Source organism: Bombus vosnesenskii, unplaced genomic scaffold, assembly GCF_011952255.1.
Source record: "Bombus vosnesenskii isolate JDL3184/JDL3185 unplaced genomic scaffold, Bvos_JDL3184-5_v1.1 scf7180000016261, whole genome shotgun sequence".
Classification (NCBI taxonomy): domain Eukaryota; kingdom Metazoa; phylum Arthropoda; class Insecta; order Hymenoptera; family Apidae; genus Bombus; species Bombus vosnesenskii.
Genome location: NW_022884330.1, coordinates 607,359 through 630,761, shown reverse-complemented (window position 1 = coordinate 630,761; position 23,403 = coordinate 607,359). Strand labels below are relative to the sequence as shown.

At 46.2% G+C, this 23,403-nt stretch overlaps 2 protein-coding genes and 1 long non-coding RNA gene across 5 annotated transcripts; 1 reads left to right on the top strand and 2 right to left on the bottom strand.

Moving 5' to 3' along the window:
* Positions 1-773: 773 nt before the first annotated feature.
* On the top strand, positions 774-3,462 carry LOC117241667 (ruvB-like 2). The gene is made up of 7 exons (XM_033507637.1): positions 774-902; positions 1,513-1,626; positions 1,700-2,134; positions 2,214-2,646; positions 2,711-2,979; positions 3,064-3,169; positions 3,257-3,462. The coding sequence occupies exons 1-7, from the start codon at positions 897-899 to the stop codon at positions 3,280-3,282; spliced, it is 1,389 nt and encodes a 462-aa protein (XP_033363528.1). The 5' UTR covers positions 774-896; the 3' UTR covers positions 3,283-3,462.
* LOC117241670 lies at positions 3,319-23,128 on the bottom strand. Of its 3 annotated transcripts, none has more exons than XM_033507644.1 (3): positions 22,316-23,128; positions 3,908-4,039; positions 3,319-3,823 (listed from the first exon to the last, which is right to left on the bottom strand). In XM_033507644.1, exons 1-3 carry the CDS (start codon positions 22,383-22,385, stop codon positions 3,795-3,797), a joined length of 231 nt encoding a protein of 76 aa, XP_033363535.1. In that variant the 5' UTR covers positions 22,386-23,128; the 3' UTR covers positions 3,319-3,794. The 3 variants fall into 3 exon arrangements, with proteins under 3 accessions (XP_033363535.1, XP_033363536.1, XP_033363534.1); XM_033507645.1 differs by lacking the exon at positions 22,316-23,128 and adding an exon at positions 20,258-20,279; XM_033507643.1 differs by lacking the exon at positions 22,316-23,128 and adding an exon at positions 6,843-7,121.
* Positions 20,791-22,059, bottom strand: LOC117241671. The gene is made up of 3 exons (XR_004495095.1): positions 21,980-22,059; positions 21,754-21,913; positions 20,791-21,354 (listed from the first exon to the last, which is right to left on the bottom strand). It is a non-coding gene; the product is annotated as an uncharacterized LOC117241671 (long non-coding RNA).
* Positions 23,129-23,403: the final 275 nt, after the last annotated feature.

The following is a 23,403-nucleotide window of genomic DNA, read 5'->3' as shown; positions in this document are numbered from 1 at the left end:
ATGTCGAGAAATAGAACATAAAACGCAATTAAAATTTCATGTACCACGAAGATTATATTAAATAATTAGTACAATTCAATGTTTGAAAGTAATTCTCTCAATTTCAACTAGATTTATTCGAAAGGACTAAAAATAATAAGCAACAAAGATTTATCGATTTACGTTTCTTTGCTTCGTTTAAATTAAATTTTTACCGTTTAGTTTCCATAACAACCGTCATTTTTACATCGAATTTATTAGTTCAAGACATATTCTACAGATGGCGGTTTTAACCACTATATCCTATGTAACTACAAGTTTCCTTCCTAGTACGTTTACATAGTTATGAAATTATAAATAGCATTATTTTTTGGAGCCACAGTCATGCAAACGGATTTGAACTGAACAATAGTATTGTTGTTATTGACGTAATATATATTCCTATGAGACATTTCTTCCTATGTCCATGAGACATTTTTACGCGTGAATGCATTAAGGAAACTATCCCGTCCATTGAGTCGAAAAAGATCAAGATGGAAAGCAATGGAAGTTCTTGTACCGCGCATGCGTTATACATATACATGTATACTATGAATGTTGAGACAGAGCAGAACATGCTATTCATCTCTGTGTACCCCGTAGAACAAGACCTTTTTTGTTCTCCATCTTAGTTCTTTTCAACTCAAAAGACGGATCATTACCCCTAGCGAATATCTAGACCTATTTATATAACCATTGCCGTCACAGATTGCACCAATTAACGCATTCTTTCTGGCTACGTCACTGGTGACGAATGCGCATACGCACGCTTTTGGGATTTTTGTGGTAGCGCCGCTATTGACAATCCTCGCATGCAGGACTGTTTAAAAAGGTTCTGTTTTATTGTTAAGGAATAAACACGTGGAAAATCTGCAAACATGGCGGTAAATATTCATTATGAATTAATATTATAATTAGCTAATTTTTGTACTTTTTACGTTATATTCGACAAACATATTCATATTACCATGTTTTTGTCTTGTTTAGTCAATTAACCTATTTGGAATACATTTATTTTTCTAAGCGTTTGAAAATATAAAGAACGTTTTTGTTTATCGTATTATTTTTACGGTAGGATGTATCGTATCAATTTTGAATAGTATAATGCTTTATATTTCTATATTTCATCTTTAATGGAATTGAAGGAAAACAAGTTGGCATAGCAACTGTTGTTTGATCGATATGCTTTTGTAATATTTGGAGAGATATAAAGATAGAAAGATAGAAAGAGCGATATAAGAATAGAAAGAGAATGTTGCATAGAGACCCTTTATGTTTTGATCTTATAATGCGTGTACATCGATGTAATAAATATGTAAACATAAAATTGATCAAGCATCAGTGTAAACAATGGATTAAATAAGGACAGGAGAGGTCTTTATACAGCTTTCTGTTTCTATTCCCACTCTTGTATTATATCTCTCTGTCTCTATGACAATACTGTATGTAGGATATATTAGCACTATATTAATATAATTACTTTCTTTATTTTAGGCTGTTGCGGCTGCAAAAGTTCAAGAAGTTCGTGAAATCACAAGGATAGAGAGAATTGGTGCACATTCTCATATTAGAGGTTTAGGCTTGGATGATAGTTTAGAACCTCGCCATGTAATATATATTAGTCTTTTGTGCATTGTGACTTCAATACCTACTTTTATTAACTTTGTGTATGATTATTTAGGTGTCGCAAGGCATGGTTGGTCAGCTTATGGCACGAAGAGCCGCAGGTGTTGTGCTTGAAATGATTAAGGATGGTAAAATAGCAGGCAGAGCTATACTGTTGGCAGGTCAACCTGGGACTGGAAAAACTGCCATTGCCATGGGAATGGCGCAAGCTCTAGGAATGGATACTCCATTTACTTCAATGGCAGGTTCCGAAATATATTCTTTGGAAATGAGTAAAACAGAAGCTCTTACTCAAGCTATTAGAAAATCTATCGGTGTCAGAATCAAAGAGGAAACAGAAATTATAGAAGGTGAAGTAGTCGAAATACAAGTGGATAGACCTGCTACAGGTATAGGTGCTAAAGTTGGTAAACTAACACTAAAAACAACGGAGATGGAAACGATCTACGATCTAGGAAACAAAATGATCGACAGTTTGATGAAAGAAAAAGTTAGTAAAGACAAGCAATGAACATTTATTCTTCCGTAACATTGTTTATCGGGTTCCTTACAATTATGATTCGCTTAAGGTACAAGCTGGAGACGTGATTACAATCGACAAAGCCACAGGAAAAATAAATAGACTGGGAAGGTCATTTACTAGAGCTCGTGACTATGATGCAACTGGTTCTCAAACTCGCTTCGTACAATGTCCCGAGGGTGAATTACAAAAACGCAAAGAGGTTGTACACACAGTAACTTTACACGAAGTCGATGTTATTAACAGCAGAACCCACGGATTTTTGGCGCTGTTCTCTGGCGATACAGGAGAAATTAAATCAGAAGTACGAGACCAAATAAATGCGAAAGTCGCTGAATGGCGCGAAGAAGGAAAAGCAGAAATCGTTCCAGGCGTTTTGTTCATCGACGAGGTTCACATGCTCGACATCGAATGCTTCTCGTTTCTTAATCGAGCACTTGAAAATGAAATGGCACCGGTCGTTATTATGGCTACAAATAGAGGTACCTTATACTCGTGCATATATGTTGTTTTAATTGATAAAAAATTAATCGTTGAATCTTACAGGTATTACTAGGATTAGAGGAACGAATTACAAAAGTCCGCATGGTATTCCAATAGATCTATTGGATCGTATGATTATCGTTCCAACAAGTCCGTATCAAGAAAAGGAATTGAAAGAAATTCTAAAGATAAGGTGCGAAGAAGAAGATTGCGAAATGGCGGATGATGCTCTAACCGTCCTTACCAGAATCGCATTAGAAACTTCATTGAGATACGCGATTCAATTGATTACTACTGCTTCTCTTGTTAGCAGGCGAAGGAAGAGTACGGAAGTAAGTATCGTATTATACGTGCTGTTAGTCGTATACGTACTTCTTATACTGTTACAAGAACATAAATATAATATGTAAATACAGGTCAATATCGATGACGTGAAGCGTGTTTACCAGCTATTCCTCGATGAAAGTAGATCTACACAGTTTCTCAAAGAATATCAAGATGATTTTATGTTCAATGAAATGCGTAAGTAAATTCTGTAGAGAAGAATGAAAGAATTAGTAGAATCTTTACGTTTCTCAAATTTCATTCGTGTAATTGTTTCTGTTACAGCGGAAGAACCGATGGAAATATCGTAACGATAGGTAGATAAATAAATTTAAACGCGAATGTTGTTCAATAAAAGTTTATAATTTTCTACTTATTAATTCCTTTCAATATTTCTTCAAAATGTTGGGCAGATATACATAAATGTAATGTATAAACATTATAATAGCAGAAACGACGTACTATAGCTCAAATTAAATATAAAAACTTAACAGATTCTCTCTTCATACTCGCTACAGTTTGGTTTTACAGCGTTTGATTTTTCTTACGATTATTAATAAATTCATAACGACAGAGTTAATTAACTCTAACATTAATCGTCGAGGTAAATTAGTTTTTGGCGTAAACTCTCTGTTACTTTTGAAATCTGTCGTACATTTCAAATAAATCTGAGATTTGCTTACAATCTATAACTTTGAGATATATATATATATAATATATATATACATCACCGTACGATGTTAATGAATATATACCGCTTCATCGATGACAGACTACGATACGAATAAAGTCAATCTGCAACTAGTACGTATATTTTGTACCTTTACGTTTTCTTCTCTTGGCTCTTCTTAACTGTAAGAAACGATATTTATTGTTCCTATCATCGGATATACATGTATACAAATACATACATAGTTTGGCATAAATTTTGCTTACTCGTTATCAATTTTATTCCACCCTCCGGTTTCAAGGACGACTGAGCCTTCTTATCTTTCGATATGAATCCCAAACCATATTCCATTTTGTAGACGGGGAGAGGAATCACCGTAGACGAGACTGGTATCATCACTGAAACAATCGATAGCGAAATTTCGCATTAAATATCACCAGGTTTCGTTCAAGAGTTGCGCTTTAAAGTTTACGCGCCTTAAGGATACAGAAGATAAGTTCATTACGTTTCAGAGTATCGCAATTTCTCTCGCATTTCGCTCTACGAATACTCGTAGGCAGAATCGTTTCTCATCAAGTAGGAAAAGGAACGTAGGTAACGTGGCGAGGCGCTAAACATTTATTCGCAGTATCCTTAACGAGGAATATTTGCTTATCGGTTTTAATCGAATATCGATTCGGTAAGTAGGCGACTGTCAGCGTCGACGTCGACGTCCATTCGACGAGTTGCAGCCGAGATAGCGAGCTACTCGTGCAAATCTTTGCTATTACGATTGCTGTTGTCCATCGCCGCGAAATTTTGATTAAATTCTCATTGGCGAATTCGCTACTGAATTATCTTATTATTTCTTTGGAATATTTCGTTAAATCGAATCAAGGTACTTCGTCCACGTTAAAGCAAAGTGAAAGGAGAAATTTTACGGGGATCGTATTTGAAAATTAGTAGCTTTCGAGTAACGATAAATTTTCGTAGCGAAAGTAAAAGAATATTCCATTTACGTAACTCGAGAGAGATTCTTTGCGAAGCGATACTCGAGAAGCGTGGATTTTCGCTACGAATCACGTGAACGGTGAACGCATTGAAACGTTTCAAATCACGCGACTACACGGCCAATACTGCGTGCCATACTCCACTGCAGTTGACATTTACGCCGATTAATTATCATATTTAACATTCTCCCTCTCTGTTTCTCTCTAATAGTCCAACGAAGGTCGAGTCGTACAGGTTCTACTATCGTTTTGCGCGACACGCGTCTCCTTGCTGTACAGGGTGTCAGAACGAGCGCAATTAGGTGCGTTCGGACGACTCTTAGTAGCTGCGGCTGCGAGCTCTTCAGTTTCCTAACAGAATCTTAATTGCATATTAATCGTTGGCTCGTACCTTCGTATTAATAGCGATCGAACTGTTCGGTGTTATTAAGAAGCCGATAACTCGATAACGCTAATAACCCAATAAACTCGACGTTACTAATGAACCGATAACTCAATTTTCCTAACAGCCTAACTAATTCAATGGTATTAGCTTTTCCGCTCGCCCATTCCCGCTATAACTCTATCTGGTCTTTCGATCTTCGATCAATTGCCCAGTTTCTTTGCATCATGCGTTCCGAGCCAAAGTTCTCTTAGGCTGAAAGGGACGACGAGAAGCAGCTTCGACGTTGCAAACGACGACGAACAGATAAAGATCGGTACGCAACTTGGCGAGCAGAAACGGGCACGCCGGCGAGCAGAAACGGGCACGCCGGCGCACCTTTCAATCGTCACGACTCTTCCAACGAAAGGAAACGCGGATCAACAGCGGTGGTGCGCGTACTCGTCCAGCGAGTATCCTGCTATCCTAGAAACCAGCCGACAACACGAAACAGCAGACACAACGCTACTCTCCGCTCCAACAGTTGCACCGGGGATACGATCTACTCGAGATATCGCGGCCTCGCTATAATCGAAGCCTACGCTGAACGTGGACTGACGTCATCGGCCCGTTATTCCCACCTGTCAAACGTGGCCCGAAGGAAATTCGGGCTCGAAGAAATCGCTCTTTATTTGGCCAACAACCGTTCCGGATACAGACGTCGGCGGATACCGACCGATCGTCGGTTTTGTCATCGCCACGATGCGCTCATTGACTGTAATTTATGCTACTCTCCGGTCTCTCGCGGTTAGGCAACGAGAAGACAGATAACGAGCAATAGCGACGGTGTAGCGGAGTTTGATCGAGTTGTCCGAAGTTCCATCGATACCGGCTCGGTCCTATCGAGACGTCGATAAAACGCCACGCCAAATGACGATGCATTTGTCAACCTGTGGTTTGTCGTCGCCGTTTACCATGTACGATCAACAAGGTAAACAAGCCTCGAGAATCGATTGTCGATCCAAAGACCTGCACGAATTAGTCATCGCTAGTTAGATCACAGTTTATATCTGTTTGGCGAGGTTCGCGTAAGCGCTTACACATAAAGCAGGAAACGGAACGTCACGCGACTCGATGCTTTCCAAATTGTCGGAAGAACGAAACGAAGCGAGTAGAGGCGGCGGAGGCGCGACGCGATGGAAAAGCGAAGAAAAAAAGATTCGGTCGTAAGGAGAGAGAGGTCAAGGCGCGTCTTCGTATCGATATGGCACGAGCGGCAACGATTAAGGTGAAAGCTTTTCCGCGGTCAGACGTTCCCGCGCGACCAAGACCTCCAAGATCCAAGTTAGGATCTCCGTGCAGATCGGAGAAAGAAGCATCGAAACTTTCGATTCTTTAAGAAGCGCCACGAACGCCTCGTTACCTCGCTCATCTCGCGCTTCGATATTCATCCAGGCAAACGATAAAGACATCAGTTTCGCGAAACAAAGGAAGTCTCGTTGCGGAGTCGATCGAGGTTTCTTCGACGTGTTACGCAGCCAGCGAAGACGAGTCCGAATCGCGTAAAACTCGTTGCACGGGCAAAATCCCGAACGATTTTTCGTCCCGTTTGACTGGAAGATGTACGAGAAAGTGAAAAGAAAGCGAGTCACTTTTTCACGGCGCAGCATGGACACAGCTGAGGGAAAACGAAAAAGACCATTCGCTTGGTCGCGCACTAGCGTTACAAATTTGTTCCTAATCGAACGTTAAGCGGCAACAGTAGCGTAGGTATTATCGCGGATTATCGTCGCTTAGATTTCAATTTCTTGTTAATTTATTTCGTGTTAATTAATCAGAGACACGTCTTACCTGGCTCGAACACGTTGTCGTGGTTCCTTTTGTAGATGGTCGGTTTCGCGTACGTCGTCGCGATCGTCACGAGGAAACAAACGAAAAGGAAGGTCGGAAGAAACGACATGGTTCGCGGGAGGATGGATCGTGTTTCCGGTGCGATCGTGGGCCGATCGAAGAGAACGAAGTCGCGAGGTTGCTACTCTTGGCGATGTTTGGGCCGGCACTACGCGGAGCAAAGACTAAAGAGGTGAAAACACTTGCCACGAGTGGGGAAAGCTGCGAATAAACAACAGAATTGCCACTCTCCGGCAACTCGCAGCTTCGGATTTCTAGCGCAGCCAAGTACCGCGACACAGTCAAATTTCTTCAACCGCGAAAGGAAAGTAGATTTTCTGTTTCAAGTCCTTCGTTCGAGTTTCGCACGAGAAAAGGTTCCCACGATCGATTCCGGTTTCGTTCCGATTCAAAAATTTCCATTTCTACGTTCCACTGGTTCGACGTTCTCTATTTCTAAATGTCACGCGTGGAACGCGACGCATATAGTTTTACATCGCCTCTTTCCCAACCGGCTGGGACACGGAAATATCCAAAGGCTAGCAGAATTTTCATATTTCTCGTCGATGCTCGGCAAAAGATATCGCACAGGCGAGAAAAAGAGTCGCAAGACGAATCGTATGAGTCGATGACGAGTCGCGTCGATGATGGAACGGCAAAGGGAAGGAGACAAGAAAGAGGAGGAAAACGTTTCAGACGAACAACGAAGGAGCGTCAAGGATTCGTATTAATCATTGACGATATTCGTCATTCGTCGATTTATCTCACGCGTTCTCGTTTAACGACTAAAGAGCACGACGAGCGGCGGCAGACTCGCGGCTCGTGTCGCGCTGGGAAACACGACGCAGAGATGGCCAACGCGGTATTTCACGCATTTAACGCGCATTTAATCGCCTAGCATTTTCCTTTCTGGTTTGTTCGCGATCGCGCAACCGTGTTCAAGTTGCGCAACGCGTAACCACGCTGCGTAAAAAAGATGCCAGGGAAAGCGAGAGATTTCGCGAGGAAACGAATCGTCGGACGCGTTTCCTCAAAGGGATGACAGCAGCGAGGAAGAAAGCGGCGAAACAGTTGAATATTGCGGTAGTTAATTATACGGTGGATCGGATCGGTCTAGTTGGGTCCGGTAGTCGAGTCGGGTGTGACAGCAACGACCTGCCGCTGGCCTAACAATGGAAACTGGGTTAAAAAGTGAAAGGATCCAGAGATCGAAGGAGGAACGACCGTGGCTCCTATTCGGCTCGCTATTCGCTATTCTGTATTCGCGTGGCGATAGAGCTAGTCGCACTGTTCCGGTCCGTATAATCGGCTTTCCGGGTTCAGTGGTTTCCAAATTGGCAGAAATTTCGCTCGGTCGGTTTCGTGTCTAAAGCAACTCCGCTTTTTATCTTTTCAAAAATCTCGAATTACCTCGAGAATAACTGTCTTTCTATACTACGAGCTATATGTATAAATAGCGAGCAACGAAGCAGAGTTTTCTGTTTTGTCCTATTTTTTTTTTCCACCTCTCCGACGGAGAAATCCCTCCTTTCTCTGCTTGTTACCTCGCTGTTCTTTCGCGTTAATCACCCCATTAATTACCCGCTGTTTGTTCATTCTTTCAGCCGTTCGTCGATCGGCAAACGGAAACACGCAAGTCGGCGAAAGTCGTCGCGACTCTCGTTTCATCGTTTCGCGTTCACGTGCGCGCGTTTCTCGTTCTCGAAATTTGCTCACCTCGGCCGATTAACTTTATTCGCAACGACGCAAAGCTATCTGTGTTTCTACCCTCGAAAGACCCGTTATCGCTAAAACATCGTTTACCGGACGTATAAAGCTTCTTGGTTTTGTCTCGCAGCACATTTTGCGCAGTCTAGATGTTATTCGGAAACCTTGTTAAACCTCCTATTTGCGAAAGATGCCGTTCCGACGCCTGTAGGTAGCTATCGCGTAATGTTATCGCGTAACCGGGCCAAGTACGATAGATTTACATAGTCGTTAGCGTTTAAGAATAGTCAGCCTGGTGATCTAACTTGCAGCGTAAACTACCGAAAGGATACAAAATCGCGATACAGAAATTGGAAAATACTATCGAGCTCACGTTCGAAGCGCCATACGTAGGGATCATCGGTAATCGGTAGATCGGTCGGTAGATGGAAAACCAAAACGACGGCAGCTTGAATCGATTAGAAGGAGTTGCACGAAACGAGCAAAGGCATGCACGGCTGACACATCCGGGTCTTGCCGCGCATAATCTAGCCATTCTGTCGTGGCAGTCTGTTCTTGTATCGGTCGGGATACACGAGCCGAAATTATTTCATCCACCCCCGTGGCTTTATGGAGATGTCAGCGACGGATCGGAGGAGTGCGCGCGACAGGAACGTCACCAACGACCAGGCAAATGGTCTGTAAAAACGTGACGTCATGTTCTCTTTTAGATAGACACCTGCCTCGAAATAGAAAAGATACAGGCATTATGATTTTCAATCAGGGAGGCTACTTACTTTGCGCCCGATTTGACACGAGTCGTACGAGCGTTCTACGTAACGCTCGAAAACCTTGATTTCTCGGCACTCGAGGTATTTTTAAAACGAAAGTTGTTTCAAGTGTCAAGCGTAACCGGGGCGTCCTTAGACGTTGATAATTAATAGCATTAGGGATCGTCGATGCACCGACCCTTGATCGAGAAAAACGTATCGCCTCGGATAGAAATTCGATAGGGAAGCACACATAAGCGTACGGTTTGGGCAAACAGACGTTCCATTTCGGACAGCGTCGTCCCCTGAATCTCCGCTTTCCCCCATTAAGGAGAAAACGAGGGGAATCAAGCGGAATCGAGAGGAGTGACTCATTCGGTAAGTGCATCAACGTACGAACGATGCGCGCGTTAAACGACACAAATCCCCTGTTTTCGGCTGAAAATACCCGCCACTGTCGAGAAATTCGACGGAGATAAATTTTTTTGAAAAAGAAAGAAACCTCCGTTTGACGGGGGAATTTCGCGTGCCACCTCTCAATTTTGACCCGAAGATTTCCACCGGTTCCCGAGAAATACGGATCTCAAAAATTGTTTGAAAAAGCGTCGTTCCTCTCGAGTAGGTTTCTTCCTTTCGCGAGTATCGTTCGACAGAGTTTGCGAATTGGAAGCCTCGTGTCGTTTATGGAAGACAGAGCGTTTCCTGTTTGCGTTATAAGCGCGGTCTCTGCTACTGGCAGTTTTCGTGCAATGTCTCTGCTATAAAGCGATCGGTCGTAAAGAGAGCACGATAGCGAACTCCGGACGAGATTTATTACTATTTTTACGATCTTGAAGGCAATCGTGCATTTTATCGCGTATCCTCGGTGCGCGCACTTGCAACGAACTGCGATAAGTCGAGGCGGAAGTAGAAACAACGTAGATAAGAGAGTCGGATCGCTTCGACCCTTATCGACGATGATCCTCCGTGGAACCTTGGAAATCGCCGTTTGCCCGCGAAACGGTCAATCGATCTGAACCGACGAAGAAAGCATCGAAGAAACGCCAGGCATCGTCGGAAGAGCCTTCGGCAGACTCGTTCGGCTTCTCGTTTCTCCTCTTTTTCACTTTCCACGGCTGTACCCTTTTTTATTAACTCCGCAGCCCAGGCCGTGGTTGACTCGATAGATACGAGGAGAATAGGAGTAGAGAATGCAAGAAGAAGGCTCGTCCGAGTTTTTACTAATTACCAATTATAAAAACTGCTAATCGTTACTTGCATGCTTGGTATCTCCTCTTTGTTTCCCCTTGGTCTTTTTACTCCTTTTCTTTGTACGATTTTCCACGCGATCATGTTTGTCCCAGCAAAGGCTACTCACCAGCCGTTTGATAATAAATTAAATTAAACTAGGTCAAATACAACTGACATAATCGTTTCGCCAGGTGCGGTTGATCGGTCGAATAAGCGGGAAATTTCGTTACAGATATTTTTCAAGGTAAGTAGAATCGGAGTAGAATCGTAGCTATCAGTACGTTTCTACCTCTGTCAAGCAACGATCCTGATATCTCTGTATCGTCTTTTGGTCTACCGAGGTATCTTAAAGCGTCGTGAAAGAAAGAAAAGACAGTAGCGATGGAAGAGAACGATACGCGGAACGTACGCTGCGAGCCAGCCTTTCCACCGAAACTGTTAATCGATCGAAAACCACAGTCCCACCAAGCAAGCTTCGTATCGCGATTCATACAAGCCGGATGTCGCACCGTATATCGCAATCGAAGATAATTCCGTTTCCTTAATTCGAAACGAGAACACGCAAACCTCGTCGTCTCGGACATAGACACCATAGACGCTATTCGGAATATCGAGCTTCGGGAGACAGAATTTGGCCCGTACGTCGCTCGTTCTCGAGATTTTGCCGACGTTCGTCTTTTTTCCTCCAGCGTTCCGCGAACTGACTCTTTCAGCCGACGGATTGTATCCCGAAACGTTCATCCCTTATCGATGGTTGCGCAGAAAATCGAGCCAAATAGCCCAGAGACGGCGTACATTTCGCTCGGATTTTCAAATTTTCTGGTAACGAGCGCCGGGAATTCGCGAAACACGGCAAGCTGCCGGCTGCTGGCTAAACCCGGCAACTTGGCCGCTCGTAGGAGATATAAAACATCTCGATATTGATTTTAGGCAGTCGCGCGAGACTTCGGAGTTCGGTAGCGACGACGTCTAGCCGCGTTTGGCTAGAGCCGCGAATCACGCGACCGGCTACAGAAATTCACGGTGGACCGAGCGAGCCTGATATTCGGGAAAAATCGGCTGACACCCGTCAAACAGTATTGACGGCTGTGCGGTCTCCGCCCCGATAGGAAAAGAGCAGTGGCACGCGAAGCGACCTTTCACGGGACGATGGTTCTAAACCGATGGATAAAACCGACGCACTCCGTCGTTCGCCACGAATACTAATTACGAAAAATTGCTCGATACTCGACAGACAGCAGATTCCGTCCTTCCGCAAGGAATCAACGAACGCGAATCGGCGAACTGCGGAGGGACGCCGACTCCGACCCATCGATCGCTAGATTGTCGCGCGATTACTTTCGAATCGATAATCATAGCCGCGTAACTCGTGACCGAGATAGCGCAAACAATCGCTGGTAACTGGCGCGAGATTTATTCGACGTTCAGGTTTGCTCGTAAGGTCCCTTCTTTATTAATCGCGTTCGTCCGATAGTGTCTTTCGGTTTCGTCGGTTCCGCGAGTCGTTCGACAGCGACTTTGTAAGTAAAGCGATCGTTTATCGACTATTTCGATGGATTTCACGAAGCCGGGCTATCGGTCGATATCGTTTGCACCGGACAACGGCAGATAAAATATACATAAAGCGAAACGCTTGGCACTGCCACGTTTTAAACACGGCTAAGAAGATTCGATGGCCGGTATCTTCGATCGTAAAGAATCGATGGATGGATTAGCAGAGCAACTGAAACCGCGGTTTATGACGCGGGTAGAACGCGTGTCCGTTGTGGTGCGACGTACGCGAATCAATCGAAACGACGTTTACGGGTCGTGCACCTTTGAAACCTACCTACGGATAACGACTTGGCGCGACACGTCCAGCCACGAGGTATCTAGACTCGGTACGACAGTTCCTTATGGATTTTACACGACTGTGCACTCGGCGAGGCACAATAGCCGCCCCGGTGACTAAGCCGCATTTCCGGGATACGAGAGAGATCTCTTATTTTCCCCATCGGTTCGGCTGCTACTTTCGCGTTGCCACTCCGTTTTCTCGACAACCGCGTGATTAACGAACCTCGGTAAAAATCCTCCGGGTCCTTGCAATCTACTAGTTCCAGGTAGAATGCAGCAATCGACGAGTTCTTAGCCGATATTCTTCCGCTGTTCTTCGCTTCCCTGGGCTTTCTCGGTGAAGCACGTTTCGACTGGAACTTCGAAACTCGGATGTCTCGATGTGCTCGATTTAACATCCTCGGTATTACAGCGAAGTACTAAACAGAAGGAATACGATGCCTTTCGAAGCGAGCGAACCCTCGCGTCTGCAAATTACGTTACACGCGATCCTGTGACAAATGCAGAGACGACGTTGTCTTTTCATCCGTGAATATGGCAATACAGCGGGTTATACAGTAGACTATTTAGCTTTACGCTGGCACGCTGGCAACAGTCGTTTCGCGCAAATTTCTCGCATTCGGATTACGAGAGCACAATGGAGAGCCGTTATCGCGTACGCCATCGGTCTTGCATGCATGCATAATTTTCCGCAGATAAGCCTGGAAACGAGTTAAAATCGAAATCCGTGAACGAGATGCTTCGCTCGAGCGATCTCCACCCGCAGCTTGAGACTTACGAATTTGTTCTATTCTCCGCTGTAATTTCTCGCCACTCTTTTTCTTCGCGTTGCAGCCGATACGTTTCGCTACACGCGTTTGCGTTTATCAAAAAACGTACGACTTTTTCCGTCGAATTTTTTCCTCCCCAACGTCTGTCGACGCGTAAAGCAGCCGATTGCGTTAACGTTATATGCTCAGGAAGCTGTTACTCGCGTGACGCACGGTCACGCGTGGCCGTCAAACGGAAAATCAATCGCCCCAGTCCGCTGGTTTGCGTAATCATCCGGACGAAAACCTGACCGAAATCGATCGGTGATCGCCAATGGGAAAACGAAAGTCGCCAACGCGTCCGTCCGACGATTAGATCGTTCCAAATTACCCGATTTCCAGTTTATATTCGACTCGATATATGGTCGTACGTAGGGTCGATAACTCGCCTAATCGCAATCTGTTGCATCGGGAGGCGCGTGAGTCTGGAGGAAAGGTCGGAACCGTCGGAAGGGTGGTTAAAAAAGAAGGAACGCGCGTATCGTGGCGAGGCAAATTCATGAAGAGGATGAGAGAGAGAGAGAGTGAGAGAGAATGAGAGAGAGGGAGCAAGGCGTGGAGATTTTCACGAGGCTAGAAGCACGCGTGCGCGCGATTACGCGTATCCCTGACAAATAACCGAACACAGCCATTCTGGCGTCCCCTATGAGTACGAGCGCTCGAGAAGCTCGTAGGGAATGGTTTGACGGAGATGGACGCAGAGGAGCCGCGTACTCCACCACCGGGCGAACGAGCGAAAAAGAGAGAAAATGTATGGTGTGTGTGTGTGTGTGTGTGAGAGAGAGAGAGAAAGAGAAAGAGGGGCGAAGGGCAGCATGCGATAGGTGTACAAACGAAGAGAATCGAGGAGAAACGAGGAGCGAACGAGCAGGGACGAAGGGTGGTTACCGGTAAGAAGGGTGTACTACCCCTCGCTAGAGCCGAGTCTTACCGCGTTAATTGCAAGTACTTCCCTCGGGGTACCGCAACGGGTATACAGTTCCACCCACCTTGCAGGTTCCACCCCATCCAGTAGGGTTTAAGGGTACGCAGGGATGATTCGTGCACCCCTTTTTCCCTTTTCATGCTCACCCGGGTCCTTTCATTCCTCGCCAGTGGTTAAAATATTAGGATTTCCTCGAGGTCTTGTGCGTTCGTGTTGGGGCTATCGCACTATCCCTCTCCTCCACCCTCTTTCCTCGCGTTTTCTCTCGCTCTCGCCGAGATTCCCTCTCTTCTCTTCCACCGCTGACTCGTCAACGGCTCGACGCGACGCTGCTCCAGCCGATTCTACTCTCGAAAACTCTTCTTACTGCTTGACACCCTCGTTCGAAGCAACGGGCCAAGATTCGAATCAAAGGCGAGCTGCCGTTTCCACCGCTGTCGGTCCCAATATGCCCTTGCGCGTGTATTTCTTTCGCCGTAGCAAATTGTTTTTCGGAATATCCGATTTCCTTTGGATGCCTCGAACGATTTCGAAACGGGAACAACCGTTTCCGTGTTTCGGAATACGACGTTCGTTCTACCGCCGTATCTGGTCGAGTAAGTGGTTTTCGCGGGAGAGACAGTCTCGAAAACAAATTTCCGTCCTCTTCGACTGCGAGTATTCCTTTTCTTCTTGACAAAGCACGAGCCGATATAAAGCAGAAGAAGAAAAGAAGGGTAGTTACGCGATGGTAGATACCGGAATGTAAAACGTACTGAATCGCGTACTTTCATCTCGAGTACTCGCGGTCTTCTTCCTTGCATTCCCGCTCGCTTGTTACGCTCGCACGCCTCTAATTATCGAGTCATCGCACAACGAGCGTAATTGCCGCTGTCAAAGAGCATAGCGTTTCGCTCGTCGCCTTTGTCGTCGTTCCTTCGAGTTGCCAACACCGCCTCGCTACCACGAAATAAGACTTACGCGGACTACGCGGAGAGAGCTACAATGGTTTCTACTTCTTTTCTCGGTTTGAGGAAGCTCGGCGCTTCAGTTTGTCAAGATCGTGGAGCTTTTGTCGTTCATCGTGGAGAAATTCGCCGAGACGCGGAGAAAAAAGAGTTATCTCGCTCCTTACATTTTGAGTTAACGAGCAGATCGGAGGATTAAACGCTTCCAACTCTTTTCTCTTGCTAATTCACCGGCCCGGCTCCCTTTGACCGTCTCCTATAAAACGAGCAGCGATAAAATTTATCTGGAAAATTTAGGAACGCGTCGCGTAGGCAAAGCGTCCCGCTTTCCTTTAGATCCTTAGAGTAAAAAACGTTGCGTGGTAACTTTAGCAGAGGTTCCTGCCGTGTTTTTATTTCCGTATGCCGTAAAAACTTCTCGTTCGTCCGTCGGTTACGTGGATTTCAATTTCGGTAGGCCCTGAAAAGCTGCAGGCTTACGATGAATTTCTCGAACCACGTTTTTCTTTTATCTTCTACCTCTTATTAAATCTCTCGAGCAGTCGTCGCGACCACTGAACGACTTAACGAAAGTTTTCGTACTTCCCCAAAGAAAGTTTGGAGTATTTGCGTCCGAAAACCAACTACCTCGATCGAACGAGTTGACGTAGCTGCACTTTTGTGAAAAACGATGGCGAACCAACGTCCCTTTCTTCGGCAAACTAAGGTCTTTGTCTAGAACGCTTACCAGGTGCTTTAATTCGAATAATCCTTCGTATCTCGAAGTATAAGAGAACTTTTCTCCGAGCCACGAGCCACGCAATTCGAGCCGAATAATCGCCGATCTCGGCGTTAATCCGCGGAAGAAAAAAGTTGGCTGAAGGCGTCGTTTCGCAAAAGGTAGGTAGCTTTCATTGTCGCAAGCAGAATCACGGCGGTAATTTATACGTAAACTTCTGATACGGCAACGTGCCGCGTTACGAACCAGAGGTAGCACTCGAAGAAGCTTGTATCGCGCCTCGTGGGAGCAGACCACTCGACCCTCGTCGTTTACCATCCATCTTCCGAACGTCCATGTGTGGAATACATGTTTAATAGAGATTGTATTTACAGCGACGTAAATCAAACTATGGTGTGGACATCGAACGTATGCAAGCCACGCTCGAACGTCACCGTCGCCTTGCCTCGCCTCGCTACGTGTCGCATCGCTTCGTGTCGCGTACCATCGTCGTTGTATCGCATTTGACCACTACGTATTATGTATATTCACGCGTCCACGTGCGACAACGCTACGTTCTGCCGCTCTGTGTCGCGACTACCAATCGAGTCCCTCGGCCTTTTCTGCTTTTCGACCAATTTGCTCGGCCTCTCCGACCTCGTTTCTGTTCGTCCCGGCAAATCGGTTACTTCTCGACGTTTCAAGACATTACGGTTGCCAAATCGTCCAATTCTTTCAACGGCGAAGAGAGACAAAGAGAGAGAATTGTAATTTTGCACAACGTTCCGGGCAAATGAACGCACCCTCGCAGATGCGCGGATCTTCGTCTTGCTTTGACGAAGATTTCTCTTAAAGGAGATGGTAGGGACGGCTGATCTTTGAGGAAGCTTCGTTTCCTCAAGAGAAAGAGATACATTAGAAAAGGTACGAAGCGACGGTTTGGGAAACGGTGGAAAAATGGATGGACAAGCAAAAACTGACGAGGACGAAGCGTCAAAGAGTTTGAAGGTAACGATGGTGGAGAGGGCGAAAGCAGGCAGGGAAAAAGGAAGACCGGCAGCAGAGGATAGGAAGAGGGGTGTTTCGAGTGTCTGCTGCTGTTCTGGCCTGTGTTAACACTTTACGCCTCCCTTTTACGTATTACCGTCTCCACTTAAACGCTTTCGTACGAACTTGGACGGTCTGACTCGTAAAATACAGCCGTAACTACTTTCATGCGATACGCCGTGCACACCGAGCGAAAACAGCTCGAGACTCTGCACTCGCTTGAAATTTCTGCATCGCGAATCGAATCGCTCTTTCGCGAAAATTTTTTTCTACGACGATTTACCGACCGACGTAATCGACCTACCATCGAGTAATCGAGTTTCGTGATTTTACAAATAGGAAATGTACGAAAGAAACAGATTCACCGAAGCGAGTTCTCGGAACGATGTACGAAACAAAATTCCAAAGTTTGCTGGCGAAAAGTTGTCGGATATTCGGTAATCATCGCCGAGAGAAAATCGTTGCCGAGGAACGAGCGGTCTGTCGAGAGGAATTTGTCGAAACTTCGCCACTTTGATTGCCTCTATATCTTTACACGACCGATCGACGCGTCGACGGTCTTCTGCACTGCGGACGTTTCTATGGATCATTCGCGAACTTCGAAAAAGCTGGTTGGGGTCGTTGCGCAACACACGGCAATCGCGTCAACGAAAAAACTTCGAGATCGGATCTGCGTGATCCAAAAATCTACGAAAGAAAAGGACGAAGATCTTCGATTACGTCGAAATGGCTGAAAGTAGCTAGAAGCAGAGGCGTGACAGCTACCCGAAGAACGTAAATTGAAAACGTCGACGACCGGCTTAGGCAGGTAACGATCGAGCGAATTCGAACGATCGAAAGTCGTTGAAAGAATCGATTCGTGTTATTAGATCGGCAGAGACGGCAGCCTGTACATTTCACCGGGTAAACAATGTGCGTTCCGAGAAGTTGGTAGGTTGCAGGATGCTTCAGACTGCATTCGGTTTCCGGTGTCCGGGAGTGGAGCAGGGGCGAGCGCGGTATGCGAGCGACCGTGTCGTCTGCGGTGCGGTGAATAGGCGAAGTGCCAGCTTCGAACTTTGTTGACTCGTTCCACCGCGTAACTTGCATCGTGCTCGATAGAGACAAGTACACAAGTACGACCTACGAGTGGACCGGATTCTAGCTTTTCCCTCTCGGTGCAACACGTTGCATCCCGTACACTCCGATTTACATCCGAGAAAACCTCACGAAAAAAATACATTTTTCGCGTTATTTTCTTCGGTGTTGATCGATCAGATGTACAGTCCCGTGTATTCCTGTCGACTTGGCAAGTTCAAGAAATAAATATATATATCGGAGGAAAGCTCTGACGGGAATTGAAAAGTGGCGATACGGATGGGCGGAGTGACGTAGGATTGTCGATGGGACGGACGAGCGTACTTATCTATCGGATGGATAGGAACGAATAACGCGGCTAGCGATTTCAATGAGCAAACCCTACCGGAATAGTGTAAACACGAACGAGAGACGGACACTATCTAGGTAGGAACGAATATGTGTGACTTGTCTGTAGAGATATGCGTAAATCAGCGGTGCATCGACCTTTAACAGGTTGACTGTCGCGCGAATTTTATATCTTTTGTCCGAAATATATTACGCCATAACGTTCAATTTTTCCAGAATAATTATATGGTATTTGATAATTAGACAGCGATTTTGTATGCATTTACAGGAGAAATTTAAAGTCGAATAATTACACAGAATGTGTACATGATATGAAAACGTATATGAAAGTATAATGCGTTCTATGATACGTCGTAGCTACAACAATTGTTGTTTTTTTTATTTCTATTAAACTCTGCAGTTTAGCGATAATATTATCTCAAATTCATTCGCATCGTTGAACATTTTTTCAACGATATTTATCTTATTTTCATCGCTCTAAAATATTTATAGCGAGGCGTGGGCCACCGATGGCCACAGCGGCAATTAACGCGTTAACGACAGTCGCTCGTATTTTTTATCGGAAAGATCGTATTTTCTTCTCGCTGTAATGGATAGAAATTCGTTTCGCGATCCTCCGAGGATCGTTAATACGTCAAAAAGAAGGTCGCGCGATTTAAAAGACTATTTGCGGCAATTTCTATCGTTCGGTGATTTAGCGATTGCGCCAACGGCACCGAGAACTTTCCCGTATTTATGGCAATTACGTAGATCTATGCTGCAGAGGACAGGGCAGAGATTACCAAGAGCCAATTAATCGTATGCGGTTGAACAGTCCGAACCCGAAGGGAAGTCTCCTATTTGTTAGTCTCAAATCCCACTCCACCCACGCTCCTAACGCTGCCAAATAGGAACACGAGCGATCCTAGAACCGGACAACGTTAAAACACCGATAAGTACACCAAGAGGAGCGGAGCAGTCGCGTATCTTCATAAAGGAAACTCGGATCGCTGTTCTCTCCCTTCCTCGAGGAATTCGCGAAAAGATCAAAGGCAAAGGTCGTTAATTTACGTACGATTAATCTAACTGCCGCATATTTTAGATACACGTACGTCGACAAATTTCCTATTCCATTTTCCGAACGATCGTTGATCGTCCCGCGTGTGTTGCAAAGACCGCGGATAGCGTCGAACAAACATTGGACCGCCGTAAACGCGATTCCGTAGATTTTGACGTTGTTTTATTTAAGAACCAAGGGTTTTATCGAATTTACGAGACGACAAGTGGCGGGCAGTTGGTTTGGTAAAATCGCTCGCTTTGTTTTCCTTCTATGCTAAATTCGCGCAAAATTGTCAAAAATTCCAACGGTTCGATCGGCGTTCGTCGATGACTCGCGTTTGCCTATTAGCAAAAGCTAATTTCGGATTTGATTTTACGAATCGTATACGGAACTATCCTCACTTTAGATATTTCTATCGTTACGGACTTAAACAGGTCATCATTCGAGTTGCGCTGTTGTCTACTCGTTGTCCCTAGATGCGACGTCGGCATGCGATGCGATTTACGGCGACCTGGCGTCGGTATAAAAGTTTTTACGATCGCGTGAAAGAAACGTCGTTTCGATTCATCGATGGCAAATTTAGCGTCGAACGGATAAAAATAAAGCCGGAGTCGGCCAACGAGTAGGACGAAGATGGTAAAAATATGAAGAAGGGAGGCGGAGAAGGAAGAAAGACGGGAAGAAACAGTAGAAAACGGGTTGTCAGTCGGTCAGAACTAGCTCGTAAGAAGCCATCCCCCAGGAGCTTTCCGGTGTCAGACGCTTCCTGTGTTCCTATCTGCCTCTATATACCTATCGATCCTCGACCTGCACCCTCCTCTTTGTGCCATCCGACTGTCGTCCCTCTCTTTTCCACCGCCCTTTCGACCTCCTCGTCCCTCCAGGCTCGATCTATATCGTATTCGTACCCCTCTCTACACGAGGTGTCCTCGCTCGTAGCTCGCGCCATAACGCTCAGGGTAATTTACCTTGCATATTTATACGCACGTCTCATCGAGAAAAGTGCCTCCGTTAAATGCTGCTCTTCTTTTCTCTTCCATTCTTTCTTCTCCTCTCTTCCTCTCTTTTCTCCTCTTCGCCCTTCTACCTCTTCACCATTCTTCATCTCTGCTCCTTCACCTCGTGTATCTGTCGTTTTCTCTCTTTGCTCGGGGTTAACAACGTTTAATAGATTCTCGCCAGCGGAGCTTCGATATTCTAGAATCGCGATTTTCTTCAACCGCGAGCGATCAAGGGTGAGTCGATGTCGTCTCGTATAGAAATCTCGCGACTCGTCTTTCCAGGTTCGCTCGTCTCTTCGTAGTCAATATCATTTTTCAATCGAAGGAAGCGTTTCGTCTCTTGCAAAGAGAATTCCAGCTGAAATGGAATCGCCTCGAGCGCCGTTTCTATTCCGCACAGGGGCGTTTTCAGAACCTTTTCTCGTTTTCTACGCCCGCGACTCGAACGAATCGATCATTTAACGCGAATACCTCGCCGAACGGTTCTCGACTCGATCGTTTAGCAGCATCTACGGCTACGATTAGCCGGATGCGATCGCCAGGCGAAAATATGTTCAGTGACGATTAGAACGCACGAACGTAGACACCGGTTGAATATGTAAGCAGACAAGGGCCGGGACGACGATACCGGCTTTCGTTAATAATTAATCCGTTAAATGATTAACCGGTGTTCGGCCGGCAAAACCGTCTGACTTAACCTGTCTAATTCCATCGTAAATCATTCATCGTGTCGATGTCACTTCGAAGTTTATTTCGATCGTAATAGTCGACACTGTCCTATAAAATAAAGTTTTCTCGCTTTTATGGAATTTACGCGTTAAAATTGGTATCCGTTACATCTAGCGAACGAGATCGAAGGCTGCCGGCAATCAATTTGCAATTACGCGACCCGATTTTCCGTGATCCCTTTCGAACAATTTCTTTTCAGAGACGATCGCTACCAAACGGCGAGTTCTTCTTCGTAAATTGATTCTCCATTTCTATCGGAAGAAAAGACGGTACGCTCTGTTCGATCTCTCGCGAGTCCAATTTATACTCGCTGCTTCGGCTCATCCGATGGAAATCTGTTTCGAGGCAAACGCTTATGTAAATAAATTCTCGACACGGTGAGAAATACTTTGAAATTCTATAAGAGCGCTTCGGTTCGCGGAAATTCAGCAAACGTCGTAATCCTACAAATAATATAGAAGAATTTCACGTTGATCGGAAGTTGTGGAAGGTATACGCGATGCCCGAGGTAAAAATCATTCGACACCGATCGTGTCGGATGGTCTACGCCTATCTTTTAAACCGAAGGAAACTGAACGAGACAACGAGAATCGCATGTGCGCGTAAAAGTTCGAAAACTAGGGATTTTCGCTGTCGCACGCTACAAATCGCACGTCTTTCAATGGAAAAACGTGGATGCAACGATTACCGGTCGAAGGACGCGAGATCGATCGAAAATCTCGCTTGTTTCTTACCTCGGACACAAACCACGAGTAGTTAGCCTGGTACCGACGAGAACACACCGAGCCATGCCCCACCGTGCACGCTAAAACGAGAGAATCAAAGTCTCCCTAGCTCCGACTCCCTCGCTTTCAGCGATGGCTCCGATCGTTCTCTGTCGCGTTCGCTCGCGCTCTGTAAGAAACAACTACGTGTCCTGAAATAATCACGAAATGACCACGTCGACTCCTCTAAGCTCACCGCAAAAACATATCTGGCTGACGCGATTCGAGTTTGCCTTGGCAGATCGGCGTATCGTAGAAGCGGCGTGTGAAATCGAGGAGATAAAACGCGAGAATTCGCTCGAGGAGTGTGGACGATGTCGACGCTCGGTGAACGTCGTCTGCTCGATTCGAATCGAAAGTGGAATCGGAGAGACAAAGTTGGAACGAGAACGTATCCGAAACGATTTGTTCATCGGACGGGACAGTTTCGAAGAGACTCGAAGCGGTCGCTACGCACCACCGATTCAGCCAGAGTGAAGGAAGGGGTGGCCGCAGGGGTGGCGACGAGTTTGGAAGTGCGCGCGCAACTTACCCCCTCTGTTGGTGTCCGTGTAACACGTAATCGAACTAGGAGCGCCGCGGTTCGTCGTCAGCTCCGTCATCCGCGAACGACAGGGGCCAAATCGTTGACCACACACGGCTGGATAAATCGACTATCCGTCGAAACGAAAAGAAAATCCAAGCCTGGCGGATGTTTCGTTGGAATCGATCCGGTCCTCGGACAAGTTTCTAGCGAATCTAGTGAAATATCGGTGGCGGTGGCAGTGGCGGTGATGGTGACGGTGGTGGTGGTGGTGGTGGTGGTGCATGAGTCCGCGTAGGGTGGAGGTACTGGGGGAGTAAAGGGACAGTCTGTGAGCTTCGTAGTCTCCTCCCGTGTTGGCTGGACGTGGATTCGAAAAGGGCGATCCGAAGGTCGAAAACGATCGGAAAAAGGAAAATCGTTTCGATTGGTGCGGAGCGAAGGTTCGGTGGTTGCGAGCGAACGGCGAAGGGCGAGAAAGCACCGTCGTAGGTAGAAGAGGGTACACCGCGAGCGTTTCGCGAACCGAAACAGCGGATCGTCGCGGTGACTCGCGAACGGTCAAACCGTAAGTCGGAGTGCGTCGGTTACGTCGCAATGGCGCCGAACGCGGCTCCGTCGAGGAGCGACTCGGTTTCCGACGGAGCCGCCGGTGATGGAGCGACCGTGAGCCGTTCACGTGAGTCCACCCCATGTTACTAGAACCGCCGCCGTGGCCCGTGCTCGTGCCACCTCGTGATCCAACCGATTCCGGACTCGTACGAGTTCCCCGTTTCCTCATTTGCCCCCGTTCGGTGAACGCGAATCGGCCAACCACCATGAAAAGGATCCGCAAGAGGCAGCCGCGCAAGATGAAAGGCCGGTCGCGCGAGTGACAGTGCGTGTGCATGTGTCAGAGCCGAGTGGTGGGCAAGTTTTCGGGTGATCGTTCGTTTCGTCGATTTTTCGATTTGTCGTGGCCGTCGCCACCCGTGTCCTCTCGCTCGTCGTCGAAAGGAACGGGGGTATCTCCCTTCGACGATCCGGCAGAACGATCTGCCAGCGGTCGTCGTCTACTGGCCGATCGCCATGCCGTGGATTATCGCGGACACGAAACA